The 18,956-nt window shown below is 46.8% G+C and overlaps 1 protein-coding gene across 4 annotated transcripts in view; it reads right to left on the reverse strand.

Annotated features, from left to right (window-relative positions):
• Positions 1 to 18,556, reverse strand: part of LOC141165422 (uncharacterized) — a 104,287-nt gene extending 85,731 nt beyond the window's left edge. For all 4 annotated transcript variants that reach the window (XM_073651020.1, XM_073651021.1, XM_073651023.1 and 1 more), the window contains exon 1: positions 18,404 to 18,556. In XM_073651020.1, the coding sequence (XP_073507121.1) occupies positions 18,404 to 18,479 (76 nt within the window). In that variant the 5' untranslated portion in view covers positions 18,480 to 18,556. The remainder of the gene's footprint in view (positions 1 to 18,403) is intronic.
• Between the last annotated feature and the right edge of the window lie 400 nt (positions 18,557 to 18,956).

Genomic DNA, 18,956 nt, shown 5'->3' on the forward strand with positions numbered 1-18,956 from the left:
CTCCTAACAGAAATAGTAGCAGACAGACAAACAAACAAAATATATAGAACACTGAGGTCCGTAGACCAAGCAAACTAACAGAGTTAGATACAGAGCACAGGCTAGCTAGAAAGTAGTTATACAAAAAAGTCCAGCAAAGCCAGAAGGGCGGAGCAGGATTAAATAGGCCAACAAGGTCATGTGACCAGCAAAGGAAAAAAAACCTAAGAGCAAGGTTCTAACAATTGATGGTGATGTGTGTCAGGGCTCTTTATATCACTGTAAGCAATTGCAGACACCTGTGCTAATTAGTTTGGCAGGTGTGTCCAATGAAAGGCAAGACTACTTAAGAAGGCTGTCTCACATTATTAAGCAGCCTACATTTTCTGCCAAAATGGGAAAGAAAAAGGATGTGTCGGCTGCTGAGAAGCAACAAATTGTGGAGTGTTTAGGTCAAGGCATGACTACAATCAACATTGTGCGATGATCAGGATGAAGTGTCTTGGCAATCAAGAAGTATGTAGCTGATTCACAGTACACACGTGTGCGTGCTGATAAGGGCAAATTGAGGACTCTTTCCTACAGGCAATTTCGTCAGGTTGAAAGAGCAGCGGCAAAAAAGCCTTGTCATAGCAGCAGACAAGTTTTTGAAGCTGCTGGTGCCTCCAACGTTCCCGAACAACAAGATGCAGGGTCCTTCAGAGGTTTGCAGCTGTGCATATGCCATCCTGTCGACCTCCTCTATCCACTTCACACAATCAGAAACGGCTCCAGTGGGCCAAACATTACATGAAGACTGATTTCAAAACTGTTTTGTTCACGGATGAGTGCCGTGCAGCGCTCGATGGTCCAGATGGATGGAGTGGAGGATGGCTGGTTGATGGACACCCCACGCAAACACGGCTACAGCGCCAACAAGGAGGAGGTGGAGTAATGTTTTGGGCTGGAATCATGGGGAGAGAGATTGTCGGCCCCTTTAGGATCCCTGAAGGCGCTAAAGATGAACTCCATAATGTATGTGGATTTTCTCAAACAGCACTTCCTGCCATGGTTCAAGAAGAAGAACCGTGTATTTCACAGCAAGATCATTTTTTTGCATGATAATGCACCATCTCATGCTGCACATAAAACATCTGCATCTCTGGCTGATATGGGCATAAAAGGGGACAAACTTATGGTGTGACCCCCATGCTCCCCTGACCTCTACCCCATTCAGAACCTTTGGAGCATCATTAAAAGGAGTGTCTATGATGGCGGGAGGCAGTTCACATCTAAGCAACAGCTCTGGGAGGGTATTCTGTCCTCATGCAAAACAATTGAAGCAGAAACCATCCAAAACCTGACAAATTCAATGGACGAGAGAGTTCAGAAGCTCCTTTCGAACAAGGGGTCCTATGTGAAAATGTAACATCACCTAGAATAAAGTTTTGAGTTGAAAACTGTTTGATTTCAGTTTCTAACAACCTGCTAATGCTTATAATTTCAAAAATGACCATTTTTTTGGTCTTTATTAAAATGAAAAGGTTGATCGAAAAGTTTGGGGGATCTAAGAGTGTGGCAACCCAGTAGTCATGATTACTTCGAATTCTGACAATATGAGGGTCATGCTGCAGGTAGTGCAGCAAGAAGGCACTTATGTGTCTTGCGCATCTCGGAGCACCAAAATTATTTTCTGGGCTAGATGCAGCTAAAAATTATTATTAATTTTAAATCTGGTGAAGCTTTAGTATAGATGGCCTAATAGGATCAGTGCTGCACACTGCTACAAAGCCCAAATTATTTTCCAGTCAAGATACAGATAAACATGATTAGTAATTTTAAATCTGGTAGAGCTTATTATAGATGGCCTAATAGAATCAGTGCTGCACACTGCTACAAAGCCCAAATTATTTTCCAGCCAAGATACAGATAAACATGATTAGTAATTTGAAAGCTTAAAACGGTTGGTAGGGTGATTTTAACCAATCATCAAGCTTTTACTCTCCCCAGGATGACACAGGGGTAGAAAAGTCGTTTCGGATCCATGATTTGTTCATCTTTATGAACGTAAGTCTGTCTACATTATCAGTGGAGAGCCGCGTGCGCTTATCTGTCAGCACACCACCAGCAGCGCTGAACACACGTTCAGACAGAACGCTGGCTGCGGGACATGACAAGATCTCCAAGGCGTAAGTGGCTAGCTCCGGCCATTTATCCAGATTGGAAGCCCAAAAAGAGCAAGGGTCCAGTGACACAGTCATGGCTTCAATGTTTACTTGGAGATACTCCTGTACCATCGTCTCTAGGCGTTGACTATGTGTCAGACTTCTTGTCTCCTGTGGCCTTGCAAAGGATGGGCTAAAAAAGTGGTGAAATGATTCCGCAAAATTGATGTTACCAGCAGATACTGTGGTTCTGTTACGGTTTGAGTGCTGAACACTTGACGGTCCCACGGTTGGCAAGTTGGAACTGTGAGATTCACTACGTGCACCACTGGTGTTTTGTGGAAAAGCACATGTAAGATTCTGCAACAGTCTCTGTTGATACTCCTGCATGCGTGCATCCCTTACTATGGCAGGAATAATTTCTGCAAATTTACTTTTGTACCGGGGATCTAACAGTGTGGCAACCCAGTAGTCAGGATTATTTCTAATTCTCACAATTCGAGGGTCATGTTGCAGGTAGTGCAGCAAGAAGGCACTCATGTGCGTTGCGCATCCAGGAGCACCAAGTCCCTGTTGTGTTGGTGGCGAGGTAACAATCATGCTTCCTTCCTCTGTCCTCTCCCCCCAACCTCGCACAACAGAAATGTGATCAAGGTCTCCCTCATCTGATGAGTCTTCCATCAGTTCGTCCTCCATTTCTTCCTGGGCTCCTGCTCCTCGTTGGCCCAGGCTGTACGTCAGAACGTATTGCACCAGGGCTTGTCGGTGCTGCCACAGTCGCTGCAACATGAGCAGAGTTGAATTCCACCGGGTAGGCACATCGCATTTTAGCCGGTGAAGTGGCAGGCCCAACGACTTTTGTAGAGATGTAAGTCGCTGAGCTGCGGGATGCGAACGGCGGAAGTGAGCACACAGCGACCGTGCCCTCTGCAGAAGGCCTTCTAGTCTGGGATAGTGGGCTAAAAATTGCTGGACAACCAGGTTCAACACGTGAGCCATACAAGGCACGTGTGTGACATTGCCCCGGCGAAGGGCCGCACCCAGGTTTGCAGCATTGTCGCACACGGCCTTCCCTGGTTTCAGGTCCAGTGGAGACAACCATTCATGAAATTGGTTCTCCAGAGCTGACCACAACTCCTCAGCTGTGTGACTCACATTTCCCAGACATTTCAAAGTAAAAACCGCCTGATGACGTTGAGCCCTACTGCCAGCATAGTAAGGAGGTGTGCAGGATCCCTTCTGCGCAGTTAGAAAGCTTGTGGCATGACCAGACAGGCTTTGGGTGCAGGTGGAAGACCGAGAGGAGGTTGAGGAGGCAGAAGCAGTGGAGGAACTTTGACATAAAGAGGATTGACGCACAACTCGTGGGGATGGCAAGACTTGGACAGCAGCCCCTTGTCCTGCTGTCACCATAGTTACCCAGTGCCCAGTCAGCGACATGTAACGCCCCTGTCCATGCCTACTTGTCCAAGTGTCTGTGGTGAAATGCACCCTGTCACACACAGAGTTTCTCAAAGAAGCGGTGATGTTGTGTGCGACATGCTGGTGGAGCGCAGGCACACCTTTCTTTGAGAAGTAGTGACGACTGGGCATCTGGTACTGGGGCACTGCGACGGACATGAGGTCTCGAAAATCCTCTGTGTCCACCAGGCGGAAAGGCAGCATTTCTGTAGCCAAGAGCTTGCAGATGGTGAAATTCAACCTCTTAGCTTTCTCATGGCTAGGAGGAAATGGTCTTTTACTTGTCCACATCTGAGGGACCGAGGGCTGGCTATTGTGCTTAGACGGGGTTGATAAGGGTGTCCCCGGCAAACTGCCGGTCTGTGAGGAAGATGCAGGCGGACATGTTAGGTTGCCTTGATCCAAAGGTGGTGCTATCGATGTCGGACAGCGCTCAACACCAGCTGGTGTTACCACCTCCAAAGAAAATGATGACCTGCCAATCACGCTGGCTGTTGCGGGTAAAGAGGTGGCAGGTCTGCGTCCCAAAACAGGTGTGACTGCTGTCCCCCCAGTCACAGAGGATGAAGAGGCCGCGGATGCACAAGATATGGCAGACGGTGGTTGGCCCGGCCGGCTAGGCCGCATTGTAGCACACTGAGCTTCCCACTGCAACTTATGCTTCATGTCCATGTGCCGGTTCATGCATGAAGTACTCAAACTATGTATTTTTTGGCCTCTACTTAGCTTTTGCTGACAAATGTTACAGATAACACGAGTTGGGTCATCTTTATCGATCTGAAAAAATGCCCAGGCTATGCAAGGCTTAGCACCCATGCAACCTGAAGAGCCACCACGACTTGTGGTGAGAGGCAGAGTTGTGTTTGAGGATGCAGTTGTTGACGTGCTTCCAGTACTACGTCTCTGTCCAGGAAGGCGCAACCTGACCTCGTCATCACTAGCATCTTCCTCCACCTCCTCTGCTGACCTCATCTCTTGGCTGACTGTGGGTTGACAGTAAGTGGGATCTCCAACCTCATCATCATCACCCTGTGCGTTATCACACCCGTCGTCCTCAGAGCCAACCTGTTCCTGCCCTGACAAAAAACTAAAGTTGTCGCTCCAATCAGGTATTTGAGTCTTATCATCGTCTTCCTCATTGTCTCCACCAACAGGAGTTACAGTTTGGGAATGAGGGTCTACATTATGGTCAGAACCTTCTGCGTCTGGTCCTGGATCCGACTCATAAAGATTCTGGGCATCAGTGCAGATCATTTCCTCGTCTGGATTCACAGAAGTGCTGGAGTTGACCTCTGATTCCCAGGCTATAGTATGAGTAAACAGCTCTGCAGACTCAACCATCTGTTCTACCTCATACTCAGACGGGCAGCTGGAGATTTGGGAGCTGTGAGGAAGCAAGTGCGATTGGGGTGACACCTTTGAGGACTGGAGTATTTGTGATGTTGAAGTTGATGTGGAGGAGAGCCCACTTAAAGGAGCACTTGATATCCGTTGAAGCACCTGCTGTTTTTGTGCCTCATCTGGAATTTGTAGCGATTGGCGTGGCCGTAAGAAAGGGATCTTATCACATTGTCCGCTAAAAGAAGTAGACATTTTAGTTTGGCTGGAAGATGGTCTTTCTTCTGCAGATGTTACTGTTGCTTTAACACCTACCCCACGGACACAACCTTTTTTCCCCTTCCCAACACGCCTATTCCCCTTTCCACCAGCAGCAGGCCTTTTTCCACTCATTTTGGTGGTTAACTAATTCACAACTCTGGAGTTGTTTGCACAAAAAAACAATGGATGGGAACCGAGCAGAGCTGAGTGGCCAAACTGTGGTATTAGGCCAAAACTATTGGCTGGGTTAGATGCAGAAAAAAATTATATTCAAATTGCAACCTGATGGAGGTCAGTATAGATGGACTAATAGAACAAGTCCCACACACAGCTAGAAGCCCAAATATTTTTTCAGAGGTAGATGCAGAAAATTTTTTTATTCAGTTTGCAACCTGATGGAGGTCTGTATAGATGGATTAATAGAACAAGTCCCACACACAGCTACAAGCCCAATATTTTTTCAGAGGTAGATGCAGAAAAAAAATATATTCAGTTTGCAACCTGATGGAGGTCAGTATAGATGGACTAATAGAGAAAGTCCCACACACAGCTAGAAGGCCAAATATTTTTTCAGAGCTAGATGCAGACAAAAAATTATTTTGAATTTGCAACCTGATGGAGGTCAGTATAGGTGGACTAATAGAACAAGTCCCACACACTGCTAGAAGGCCAAATATTTTTTTCAGAGCTAGATGCAGAAAAAAATTATATTCAGTTTGCAACCTGATGGAGGTCTGTATAGATGGATTAATAGAACAAGTCCCACACACAGCTAGAAGCCCAAATATTTTTTCAGAGGTAGATGCAGATAAAAATTATTTTTAATTTGCAACCTGATGGAGGTCAGTATAGATGGACTAATAGAGAAAGTCCCACACACTGCTAGAAGGCCAAATATTTTTTCAGAGCTAGATGCAGATAAAAATTATTTTTAATTTGCAACCTGATGGAGGTCAGTATAGATGGACTAATAGAGAAAGTCCCACACACTGCTAGAAGGCCAAATATTTTTTCAGAGCTAGATGCAGATAAAAATTATATTCAATTTGCAACCTGATGGAGGTCAGTATAGATGGACTAATAGAGAAAGTCCCACACACTGCTAGAAGGCCAAATATTTTTTCAGAGCTAGATGCAGAAAAAAATTATATTCAGTTTGCAACCTGATGGAGGTCAGTATAGATGGACTAATAGAGAAAGTCCCACACACTGCTAGAAGGCCACATATTTTTTCAGAGGTAGATGCAGAAAAAAATATATTCAGTTTGCAACCTGATGGAGGTCTGTATAGATGGATTAATAGAACAAGTCCCACACACAGCTAGAAGCCCAATATTTTTTCAGAGGTAGATGCAGAACAAAATATATTCAGTTTGCAACCTGATGGAGGTCAGAATAGATGGACTAATACAACAAGTCCCACACACAGCTAGAAGCCCAATATTTTTTCAGAGGTAGATGCAGAAAAAAATATATTCAGTTTGCAACCTGATGGAGGTCTGTATAGATGGATTAATAGAAAAAGTCCCACACACAGCTAGAAGCCCAATATTTTTTCAGAGGTAGATGCAGAAAAAAATATATTCAGTTTGCAACCTGATGGAGGTCTATATAGATGGACTAATACAACAAGTCCCACACACAGCTAGAAGCCCAATATTTTTTCAGAGGTAGATGCAGAAAAAAATATATTCAGTTTGCAACCTGATGGAGGTCTGTATAGATGGATTAATAGAACAAGTCCCACACACAGCTAGAAGCCCAATATTTTTTCAGAGGTAGATGCAGAAAAAAATATATTCAGTTTGCAACCTGATGGAGGTCAGTATAGATGGACTAATACAACAAGTCCCACACACAGCTAGAAGCCCAATATTTTTTCAGAGCTAGATGCAGAAAAAAATTATATTCAATTTGCAACCTGATGGAGGTCAGTATAGATGGACTAATAGAATGATGCTATGCCCAAAAGATTTTACTTCACTAGGTGCAGTAAAAAAATTGGTATTCTATACACAGATGATATATCTTGCAACACAGATAGGCTACTCCACTGACTAACACACTCTGCAATAGGCCAAAAAGGATTAGCTTTGCTAGATTCAGCCAAATGCTGTGAAAAAAACTTGCACAGCACTGGCACAGACCTGCCTGGCTAAAACTGATAGGAACTGATGTAACCTAGTCCTGAAAAGGACTCCAATTACAATTAGTCTTTACTCCCACAATCTATCTATTTAAGAGCACAGACCTGCCTGATAAAAGTCGTAGGAAATGCTGTAACCTAGTCCTTAAAAGGACTGCAATCACAACTATTCCCTACTCCCAAGCTATCTGTAGATTTGTGCGAAAATTGGCTTGAAATTAACAAGGTATAGCGCACACAGCAACAGCGGTGCCGTCTAACACGCAGCTGCAGCAGTGAGAAAATGGTGGCGACGGGGAAAATGGCTTGGTCTTATAGGGCAAGGACATGTGACATACACTGCCAATGACACATGCCCTTGCTTGTGTGAAAAAAAGCACTTCGCTCCGTGTGTGCGCTGCTGATAGGCTGACAGATTGCACCTCCCCACTGTAAATGCGGGAAAGAGAAAAAAAAAATGGAGATCTTCATTGTTCCTGCAGAGATCCATCCCTTGCCCCTCCCCCCACCCCGCTGTACACTCAAACTGCGTATTAACATTAATTTTCATCATTACTGAGAAAAAATCCAGTTATGATTTTGGTGCACGAACAGTTATCGAACATAACCTCGAACAGCCGTATTTTTCTCAAATTGTTCGTGTTCGCCGAACGGCTCGAACACCGCCCAAAACAGCTCGAATTTGAGATTGGCGAACAGTTCGAGTAGAACAACGCTCATCTCTAATTGTCACCCAATCCACTTTGTGATGAGATGAAGCTTAGCTGTGTGTAATCACCCTGTATGATTCCTTGCTCCAACTCATCGTGCTCCGTCGGCAATGCATCCTCTTGGATTGTGAGCAGAGAGCGTTTCAGAAGACAGAGAAGTGGGATGGTGATGCTAATTATGGCGTCATCGCCACTCATTATCTTGGTGGAGTCCTCAAAGTTTTGGAGGATGGTACATATGTCTGACATCCATGTCCACTCCTGAGGTCTTATTTGTGGAGTCTGAACTGAATACCAACGGCCTTGTTGATGCTGGTACTCAACAACTGCCCTCTTCTGCTCACAAATCCTTCCCAACATCTGCAGTGTAGAGTTCCAACGCGTGGGGACATCACACACCAGTCTGTGTGCCGGAAGCTGCAAATGCTGCTGAAACTCTGAAAGGGCGGCGGAAGCTGTTGTTGACTTTCTAAAATGGGCACACAGGCGGCGTACTTTAACAAGCAGATCCGGCAGCTCCGGGTAGGATTTGAGAAACCGCTGAACCACGAGGTTAAGCACATGGGCCAGGCATGGTACGTGTGGGAGCTCGCCTCGACTCAGAGCCGCCACCAGGTACCGGCCATTGTCACATGCGACCATGCCTGAGTGTAGGTTCAGCGGTGTGAGCCACAGATCTGCCTGCTCTTTCAGAGCTGTCCACAACTCTTCAGCATTGTGCGGTTTTTCACCTAAGCATATTAGCTTCAGCACAGTCTGTTGCCGCTTGGCCGAGGCAGTGCTGCAGTGCTTCCAGCTTGTGACTGATGTGGTCAATTCGGAGATGAAGGCTGAAGAGGAGGAGGAGGCTGAGGAGGATGAGGTGCAGGAGCTGTAGACCGTGGAGGCAACCCTGATTGACCTAGGGCCCGCAATCCTTGGCGTCGGGGGGACATGATCCGTCCCAAGGTCCGACTGGGTCCCGGCTTCCACTATGTTAACCCAGTGTGCCGTCAGCGAGATGTACCATCCCTGCCCACAAGCACTAGTCCCCATGTCCATGGTTAGGTGGACTTTACCGGTAACTGCGTTGTTGAGTGCATGGATAATGTTTTGGGACACGTGCTTGTGTAATGTGGGGACGGCACACCGGGAGAAATAGTGGCGGCTGGCGACCGAGTAATGAGGGACAGCCTCCGCCATCAGGTTGCGGAATGCTTCCGTCTCCACGAGCCTAAAAGGCAACATTTTGAGTGCTAGCAGTCGTGAAATGTGAGAATTTAGTAGTGTGGCCTGTGGGTCATTGGCTGCATATTTGTGCTTGCGTTCCAAGGACTGGGGTATGGACAACTGAACGCTGCGCTGGGACAAGGACATGGACGTGCTTCCAGATGCTTCTACTTGAGAGTGCGCAACGACAGTTGCAGGGCAGGAGTCATCTTCGCATGCACCATGGACAGGGGATTGGTTTGCATCCACAACAGCGGAAGAAGCAATGGTGCCACCCGCAGACACTGTTCCTGGACCCTGGGGCTTGGCCCACAAAGTCGGGTGCTTTGCTGCCATGTGCCTGACCATGCTGGTGTTGATCAGGCTGGTCGTTTTGCCACCCCTGCTGATGATGGCCTGGCTGGTGGTGCAAATGGCCTTTTTGAGGTTATAGACAGAGTCTTTAAAAAACAACCAGACTCGGGAAAACCAAACAGTTGTACTGGCAGCTTCCTTCGTGTTGGTGTTATGAGGAGCAGTTGCCTGCCTTCTGTCTGCGGCCACCACACTGCTTCTTCCTGCCTGTTGTGGTGCTCTGCCTCCCTCCCCCTGTGTGCTGCTGTCCTCGCTCTGCATGTCCCCCTGCCAGGTTGGGTCAGTTACTATATTGTCTACCACCTCGTCTTCCACTTCCGCACCCTGGTCCTCCTCCTGACTTTCTGGCAATTGTGTCTCATCATTGTCCACCTCTTGTGACACTTTCCCACCGTCGCCTTCGTGTGACCGTGGCTGCTCAAATATTTGGGCATCGCTACACGCGATCTCCTCTTGCCCCGCTTAAAGTTGACCGAGCAAGAGGCCCGAATCTATAAATGGAAAAGTGAACAGCTCTTCAGAGTGTCCAAGTGTGAGATCAGTTGTCTCTGGTTACTCTGCATGGTGGGAGGAAGGAGGATCAGGGTGACGAATATGGGGTCCAGACTCATGGCTACTGAGACTTGACCGTGTAGAAGACAGGTTGGTGGTGGTGGTGGCTAAGTAACTGGAAGCATTATCCGCTATGCAACCAATAACCTTTTGACACTGCTCTGGGTTCAATAATGGTGTGCTGCGGTCCCCTAGAAATTGGGACAGGATGGTCAGGTGAGAAGATGTGGGTGTTTGTTGTAGCACAATTTTGGCTTGCCCACGGCCTTGTCATCTACCTCTGCATGCACCATTACCATCATGTCCAGTTCCCCTTCCCTTGCCACGTGCCTTGCCCATTTTAAATGGAGGACAGTATCTTCCACGCTCACTACAAATGACTGAGTTTGGAGCGAACTTATATGTGATCTGTGTGATGGAGAAAACAGAGTTTTAAATACCTGGCCTGTAGGTAAGTAGTTTGAAGAGCAATCTGGTGTCAATTGCTTCTCTGACACACTGAAATTTTTTTTTAATGGAGGCCAGAAATGGCAGTATTTTCTGAAAACATATATGTAATCCGTGTGACGGAGAAAAAAACAGTTTTAAATAGCTGGATTTTTAGCGCTGTAATATGGAAAGGATCTGGCTGTATTCTGCAGTGCCAACAAGCAAATGGCCCAGAAAAACGGTGTTCTATGGATTGCTTTTTAAGCAAATTATGAGGATTAAGATGCAAAAAAAAATATTCCTGGCCCCTGAGACCTGGGCCTATTTCTAGAATTATAACAGCAGCAGAAGGCAGAACTGGAATGGAGCCTCTTGTGCTATGTGCACTGCAGTCTGTTATATACACTGCCTGCCTATTTACACTGCCTGCCTGATATCTCTGCAGATGGGTTAGTCCTCAAAAGACTGTTTGTTAAGTTGGATATGTGTAATGTACGGTTTTTCTCCCTACACTACCTAATACATGATTAAATCTCTCCCTGATACAGCAGCAGCTCTCCCTACACTGTCTGATCTGGAGTGACTGTGACGAGCATGGAGGCGCCAGGTCTTATATAGACCAGATGACTCTACGCGGCCAGCCAATCACTGTAATGCCCACAACCAACATGGCTACGGCATTACAGTGCATGGCAGGAAATCCCTGCATGTTGATTGGCTCTCTAAAGAATGCCAAACATGGAGGGAGGGGACCTGAGTTCCCGCCCGAGCAACGCGGAAATACTCGCCGAGCGCCGAGCTTGTCGAGCACCATGATGCGCGTTCACTCTTCACTACTGTGTATATTATCCCTGTACTGTGACATCACTGTGTATATTATCCCTGTACTGTGACATAACTGTGTATATTATCCCTGTACTGTGACATCACTGTGTTTATTATCCCTTTACTGTGACATCACTGTGTTTATTATCCCTTTACTGTGACATCACTGTGTGTATTATCCCTGTACTGTGACATCACTGTGTGTATTATCCCTGTACTGTGACATCACTGTGTTTATTATCTCTGTACTGTGACATCACTGTGTTTATTATCCCTGTACTGTGACATCACTGTGTGTATTATCCCTGTACTGTGACATCACTGTGTTTATTATTCCTGTACTGTGTCATCACTGTGTGTATTATCCCTGTACTGTGACATTACTGTGTGTACAATCCCTGTACTGTGACATCACTGTGTTTATTATCCCTGTACTGTGACATCACTGTATATATTACCCCTGTACTGTGACATCACTGTGTGTATTATCCCTGTACTCTGACATCACTGTGTGTATTATCCCTGTACTGGGACATCACTTTGTTTATTATCCCTGCACTGTGACATCACTGTATATGTTACCCCTGTACTGTGACATCCCTGTGTTTATTATCCCTGTAATGTGACAACACTGTGTGTATTATCTCTGTTCTGTGACATCACTGTTTATTATCCCTGTACTGTGACATCACTGTGTGTGTATTATCCCTGTAGTGTGACATCACAGTGTTTATTATACCTGTACTGTGACTTCACTATGTATATTATCCCTGTACTGTGACATCACTGTGTTTATTACCCCTTTACTGTGACATCACTGTGTATATTATCCTTCTACTGTGACATCACTGTGTATATTATCCTTTTACTGTGACATCACTGTGTATATTACCCCTGTACTGTGACATCACTGTGTGTATCACCCCTGTATTGTGACATCACTGTGTATATTACCCCTGTACTGTGACATCACTTTGTATATTATCCCTGTACTGTGACATCACTGTGTATATTACCCCTTTACTGTGACATCACTGTGTGTATTACCCCTTTACTGTGTATGAGGCAGTGACTGGAATCATATGCGATGGACGGTATGTTTCTCCTACAATGTGCATAGAGGCATAATAAAACCGCTGGAGTGCATTACAGTCACAGAGAAAGCTATGATTGCAGTGCAGAATAAAAGTAAGTTTGGACTTTTTCAGACTAGTTGTCCAATCAGATTGGTAAAACCTGCATGGGGTTTTATTCTTGGAGTGGTCTACAGGAATGGCAGTGGGGCGGTCCACTCCCTCCAGCCCGAGTCTTACAGGTGGCTCAAGGCCACAGTTTCCTGTTTAAAACCTGCAACAAAGGTTTGATTGTGTCAGTATTTTGGCTACAAGCTTCAGTGCAGGTGGCTCTGCAACACAGGCATGTGTGAAGCTGAACACAGAGCCAAGGAAAGCAAAACTTCTGGCACACTTCAGCGTGACACGGCGGTGCTTTCGCCTTTGGTAACGGGTTGGAAAAGGACTGTGTTACGACCCGGCTGCGATCCAGAGGATATAGTTTACTCTTACTTTGTGAGTTTTTGCTGAATAAAGCCATTTAAGTTGGACTTTCCTTGGATTACTGCCTCATAACTGCACAGTGTGAACACCGCCACACTTTATTATGGTGGAGAATGCGGGTAGTGTGAACTGAGGCATACCCCAATGCCAGCTGCATGTCTGTTATTAGGCCTGCCACCTTGCAGCCTAGGCCCACAGACAAAATGGAGGAGCTACTAAAGCAGGTGGTACTCACCCTGCGGCAACAGCAGGAGCAGGATCAGCAGCACAATCAGCAGCAGCAGCTACTGTACCAGCAGCAGCAAAAGACTAATGAACTGATTCTGCAACAGATTGCTGCCCTACGAGAAATGACTCCAATGCTGATCCCGATCCGACGTGAGGCCAGAGACAAAGTAAGAGCAGTGTTGAGGAAGATGGGTCCTGAGGACGACATGGAAGTCTTCCTCACAGTTTTCAAATGAACAGCGGAGTGAAAGTGCCTGCCAGCCTATCAGTGGGCTGAATTTTGGCTCCGTTTCTGATGGGCGATGCTCAGAAGGCCTACTTTGACCTCAGTCAGGAGGATGCCCAGGACTATGAGAAACTGAAAGGTCAGATTCTTGCCTGACTGGGGTTTAATACATATGTGCGTGCCCAACGGGTGTTTTCATGGACCTTTGTGGAGGCCCGACCCGCCAGGTCTCAGGCAAATGACTTACTGCAGCTACTTAAAAGATGGCTTCAGCCTGAGACCTTGAGTCCAGTGAAAATGGTAGAGAGGGTGGTGGACTGGCTGGTGCGGACTCTGCCAGCTGCCATACATCGTTGGGTGGGACAAGGAGACCCAGGCAACCTGGATCAGGTGGTTAGTCTGATCGACCGATATACAGCCACTCAGGACTTTGCACGGTACTCTGCCCCACTGCGAATGGCACCCCAGCTCCTGCAAGCCCAGGAGTCTGGTAAAGGACCCCGTCCCTCTGCTGGGGACAGTCAGCACCGAGCCCATATTGAGGGGGTACCCCGGAGTGAGGGTGGCAGGAGATCAGTTTCCCCTAAATCTGTCTCAAAGACTGGCGGTGCCACCGCTCTTAGGTGTTGGCGATGCCAAGAGCCAGGACATGTGGCTGCCAACTGCCCCCTGACTGCTAAACCATTGGACTGTGGGTTTAACCGCAGGTCGTCTATGTATGCTCGGACCATCTACGCCGCGGACCCCGTCTGTACAATGGGTGAACCCCATCTGTGCCAGGTGCGTGTCAATGGACATCGAGCTGAGGCTCTCTTGGACTCAGAGTGCCTAGTGACCATCATTCATGGGTCATTGATCTCTGGATAGGAACCCACTGGAGGAAAGGTGGGGGTCATATGCATTCATGTCAAACTCCACAAGTATCTGACGGCAGAGGTTAACTTTTCCACTCCATGAGGAGAGGTTAAACATGATGTCAGAGTGGTAAAGGCTCTTCCTTACGGGACTGTGCTGGGAAGAGATTTGCCACTCTTTTGGTCCTTGTGGGAGAGTAAAATTAACCCACCCAGAATAAAAGTGTGTTCGGGTGCGGAACCCTAAGATCCCTAGTCAGGGATACCTGCCATAGGGGTCGCCAACCTAGTGACAGAGAGTAACCCCGATAGGTTCCCCCTAGAGGTATTGGCAGGAGAGGTCGAGGAGACCCCATCGATCACAGAGCTGAAAGTGTGCCGGGGAGCATTTGGGACAGCTCAGCTATAGGATCCTACCCTGACCCGGGCACGGGAAAGGGTAATAGAGGTAAATGGGGTGGTTCAGCAACCAGGTGCATTAAGAGTTTTTCCACACATAGCAGTCAACCAAGATTTACTCTATAGGGTTGACAAGATTTGGGACGAGGTCGTGGAAGAACTAGTAGTGCCTCAGTCATACCGTCGGGCGGTACTTGAAATGGCCCACACACACCTGCTGGGGGGGCATCTAGCGGTTCTTTTGGCCTGGGATTCATGCGGACGTACAGCGGTATTGTGAGTTTTGCCCGGATTGTCAGCTGACCACACCCACCGCAAGCTTCTGTAGCCCATTGGTACCTCTGCCAGTTATAGCGGTACCTTTTGAACGGATTGCGATGGATTTGGTGGGGCCCATTGTAAAATCCACTTGTGGCCGCCAACACATACTGGTGGTCGTTGATTATGCCACCCGTTACCCAGAGGCCATTCCGCTACGCCATACCTCGGCTAAACTTATTGCACGGGAGCTGTTTGCCATGTTCTGTCGCCTTGGGCTGCCTAAGGAGATCCTTACAGATCAGGGGACTCCTTTCAAGTCCAAGGTGACAAAGGAACTGTGCAACCTGCTGAAAATAAAACAGTTGCGCACGTCGTTGTACCATCCACAGACCGACAGGCTAGTCGAGCGATTTAATAAAACCCTCAAGTCCAAGCTAAAAAAAGCGGTTTTCAAGGATGGGAAGCATTTGGACATGTTACTGCCCTATTTAATGTTTGCCATCCATGAGGTACCACAAACATCCTCGGAGTTGTCACCCTTTGAGCTACTGTATGGCAGGCATCCTAGGGGGTTGCTGGACGTAGCCAAAGAGACGTGGGAACAGGAGCCAACTCCACATAAGAGTGTAATTGAGCACGTTGCAAATATGCAGGATCGGAAGGGGACGGTCCTGCCTATAGTAAAAGAGCATCTAATGGATGCCCAGGCAGTGCAGAGTCGCACATATAATAAAAGGGCCACAGTCAGATCCTTTAAAGAAGGGGATCGCGTATTGGTATTAGTGCCCACTGCAGAGAGTAAGCTCTTGGCCAAGTGGCAAGGGCCATATGAAGTTCAGGAAAAGGTGGGGGAGGTAAATTATAGAGAATACCAGCCTGGTAAGAGGAAACCCGAACAGTTATACCATGTCAATTTGCTTAAAGCCTGAAAAGATCGGGAATGTATGATTAAGGAGCCAACTCCGATCGTGTCATCTTGGACCCTTCGAAACCGGCCGGAGGAGGCCGGAGGAGAGGTAACAATAAGTGACGCTCTCAATAAACATCAGCAGCGGGAGGCTCGGAAATTAATGCAGCAGAATGGGGACGTATTCTCCGAACTGCCAGGCCGCACTTCTGTCATCCAACATGACATTCTCACCGAGCCTCAGGTGAGGGTGCGAATGAAACCGTACCGTGTACCCAAAGCCTGGAGGCAAGCCATTTCAGCAGAAATTAAACAAATGCTCAAACTAGGGGTAATCGAGGAATCCAGGAGTGAGTGGGCTAGCCCCATTGTGCTGATTCCGAAGCTGGATGTATCATTACGGTTTTGTAACGACTTCCGAAAATTGAATGAGGTGTCAAAATTTGACCTTAATCCAATGCCCCAGGTGGACGAGCTGATTGAGAGACTGGGGCAGGCCCAGTACTTCAACACGCTCGATCTGACCAAGGGTTACTGGCAGGTGCTTCTGACAGAATCGGCAAAGGAGAAGACCACCTTTATAACACCAGAGGGCCTCTATCACTATGTCGTTACATGGGGACCCGGCTACATTCCAGAGGCTGATGGACATAGTTTTGGAGCCCCATCAGAATTACGCATCTGCATATTTGGATGATATTATCATCTTTAGTACTGATTGGCAGACCCACTTGTCCCAGATACAAGCAGTAGTAGATTCGCTCAGAGTAGCGGGCCTGACAGCGAACCCCAAAAAATTTGCGATAGGCCTCGAGGAAGCCCGGTACTTGGGGTACATGATTGGCAGTGGGGTTATTAAACCCCAAATAAACAAGATTGACGCCATTCAAAACTGGCCCAAGCCTGTGAGTACTAAACAAGTGAGAGCGTTCCTCTGCATTGTTGGGTACTACCGATGATATATACCTAACTTTGCTGGGAGAATGGCGGCTTTGACCAATCTGTTAAAAGATAAGAAGTGGGTAATGGTTCGGTGGAAGCGTTCTAGTTCATGAAGTTGGCGTTGTGTGCACAGCCGGTCCTCATCAGACCCAACTTCAAAAAAACCTTCATCGTGCAAACTGATGCCTCAGAGGTAGGCCTAGGTGTGGTACTGTCGCAAGAGGTGAATGGAGAAGAACATCCGGTCACCTACTTGAGCAGGAAACTTACCCCGACAGAGAAAAATTATAGCGTAGTGGAGAAGGAGTGCTTGGTAGTTAAGTGGCCCTTGGAGTCCCTACGCTATTATTTGCTCGGGCGACGTTTCGCTTAGTTAAGGACCATTCGCCCCTCGTCTAGATGACAAATGCAAAGGGGAGGAATGCTCCGGTTACCAGATGGTTCCTGTCCCTACAAAATTTTAGACTTTCGGTGGAACATCGGACTGGGAAGTCGCAGGGAAATGCAGATGCCTTGTCACGGGCACCCTGTATGGTGACAAGTGTTCAACCCCACAAGTTTGCACAGAGGGGTAGGAAACACCCCACAAGTTTGAACAGGGGGGAGAATATGTGAAGCAATGATGGGAATCATATGCAAGGGATCCATTTTTCTCCTAGAATGTGCATAGAGGCATATTAAACCCACTGGAGTGCATTGCAGTCACAGAGATAGCTGTGATTGCAGTGCAGAATAAAAGTAAGTTTGGACCTTGTCAAACTAGCTGTCCAAGGCAGATTGGTAAAACCCGGCATGGGCTTTTCTTCTTGGAGTAGACTACAGGAATGGCAGTGGGGCGGTCCACTCCCTCCAGCCCGGGTCTTACAGGTAGCTCAAGCCCACAAATTCCTGTTTAAAACCTGCAGCAAAGGTTTGGGTGTATCAGTGTTTTGTCTACAAGCTTCAGAGCAGGTGGCTCTGCAACACAGGCCTGTGTGAAGCTGAGCACAGAGCCAAGGGAAGCAAAACTCCTGGTGCACCTCAGCGCGACACGGCGGTGCCATTGCCCTTGGTAACGGGTTGGAAAAGGACTGTGTTACGACCAGGCTGTGATCCGGAGGATATAGTTTACCTTTACTTTGTGAGTTTTTGATGAATAAAGCCATTTAAGTTGGACTTTCCTTGGGTCACTGCCTCATAACTCCACAGTGTGAACACTGGCGCGCTTCATGTGACATCACTGTGTGTATTACCCCTGTACTGTGACATCACTGTGTATATTACCCCTGTACTGTGACATCACTGTGTATATTATTCCTGTACTGTGACATCACTGTGTGTATTACCCCTGTACTGTGACATCACTGTGTGTATTATCCCTGTACTGTGACATCACTGTGTGTATTATTCCTGTACTGTGACATCACTGTGTATATTACCCCTGTACTGTGACATTACTGTGTATATTATTCCTGTACTGTGACATCACTGTGTATATCTCCCCTGTACTGTGACATCACTGTGTATACTACTTCTTTACACAGTTGGATATATCTCTCTGATCGCTCTTATGATTTATGTTTTTGCATCTACACAATAATTATCGTCCCCATAATATATAAAGTGAGAAATCAGTGACTTACCGTGGAAACAACAGAAGATCAGGATTGAAACTCTCATTGTAGATGTGGAAATGATGAAGTGTTGATCCGTAATCATCAGGTCTCTTTTCTTTCTGGATCACTATTTGATATTTTTTACGTTTATGAAGCAAAAGGAAGTGAGTAGGAGGAAGTCCCCGTCCACCCCGCGGTGGTTCCTTTTTTGGAAGTAAGAGAATTAAAGGATAAAAGCTTTGTATACTTAGAAAAAGAAGGAATGGGCAGAGAGCCATAAAGTGTATTTTTTCTTATAAATCAGATCACGTGGTAAATGAAGAGGAATGATGCATGCAGCAGGATAAGGTAAGGAAGGTTACACATCACATCATCTGGTGTTAGCCAGGATGACCTGTGCTGCACATTGCTGTAAGGGGGAACAACTACTTGTAAGTCATCCAAAAATGATGAAATAGACAGTAGCACCAAGGTCTCAGAATATTCCATAGTGTGGCTGTATTACTACCACATACTGTGCAGCGTTTCGCTCAGTATTCGGTCAGTATTTGGTCGGTATTCGGTCAGTAATTTTTCTCAG

Source organism: Phyllobates terribilis, unplaced genomic scaffold, assembly GCF_046119375.1.
Source record: "Phyllobates terribilis strain yellow unplaced genomic scaffold, ASM4611937v1 Scaffold_11__3_contigs__length_659146591, whole genome shotgun sequence".
NCBI lineage: Eukaryota > Metazoa > Chordata > Amphibia > Anura > Dendrobatidae > Phyllobates > Phyllobates terribilis.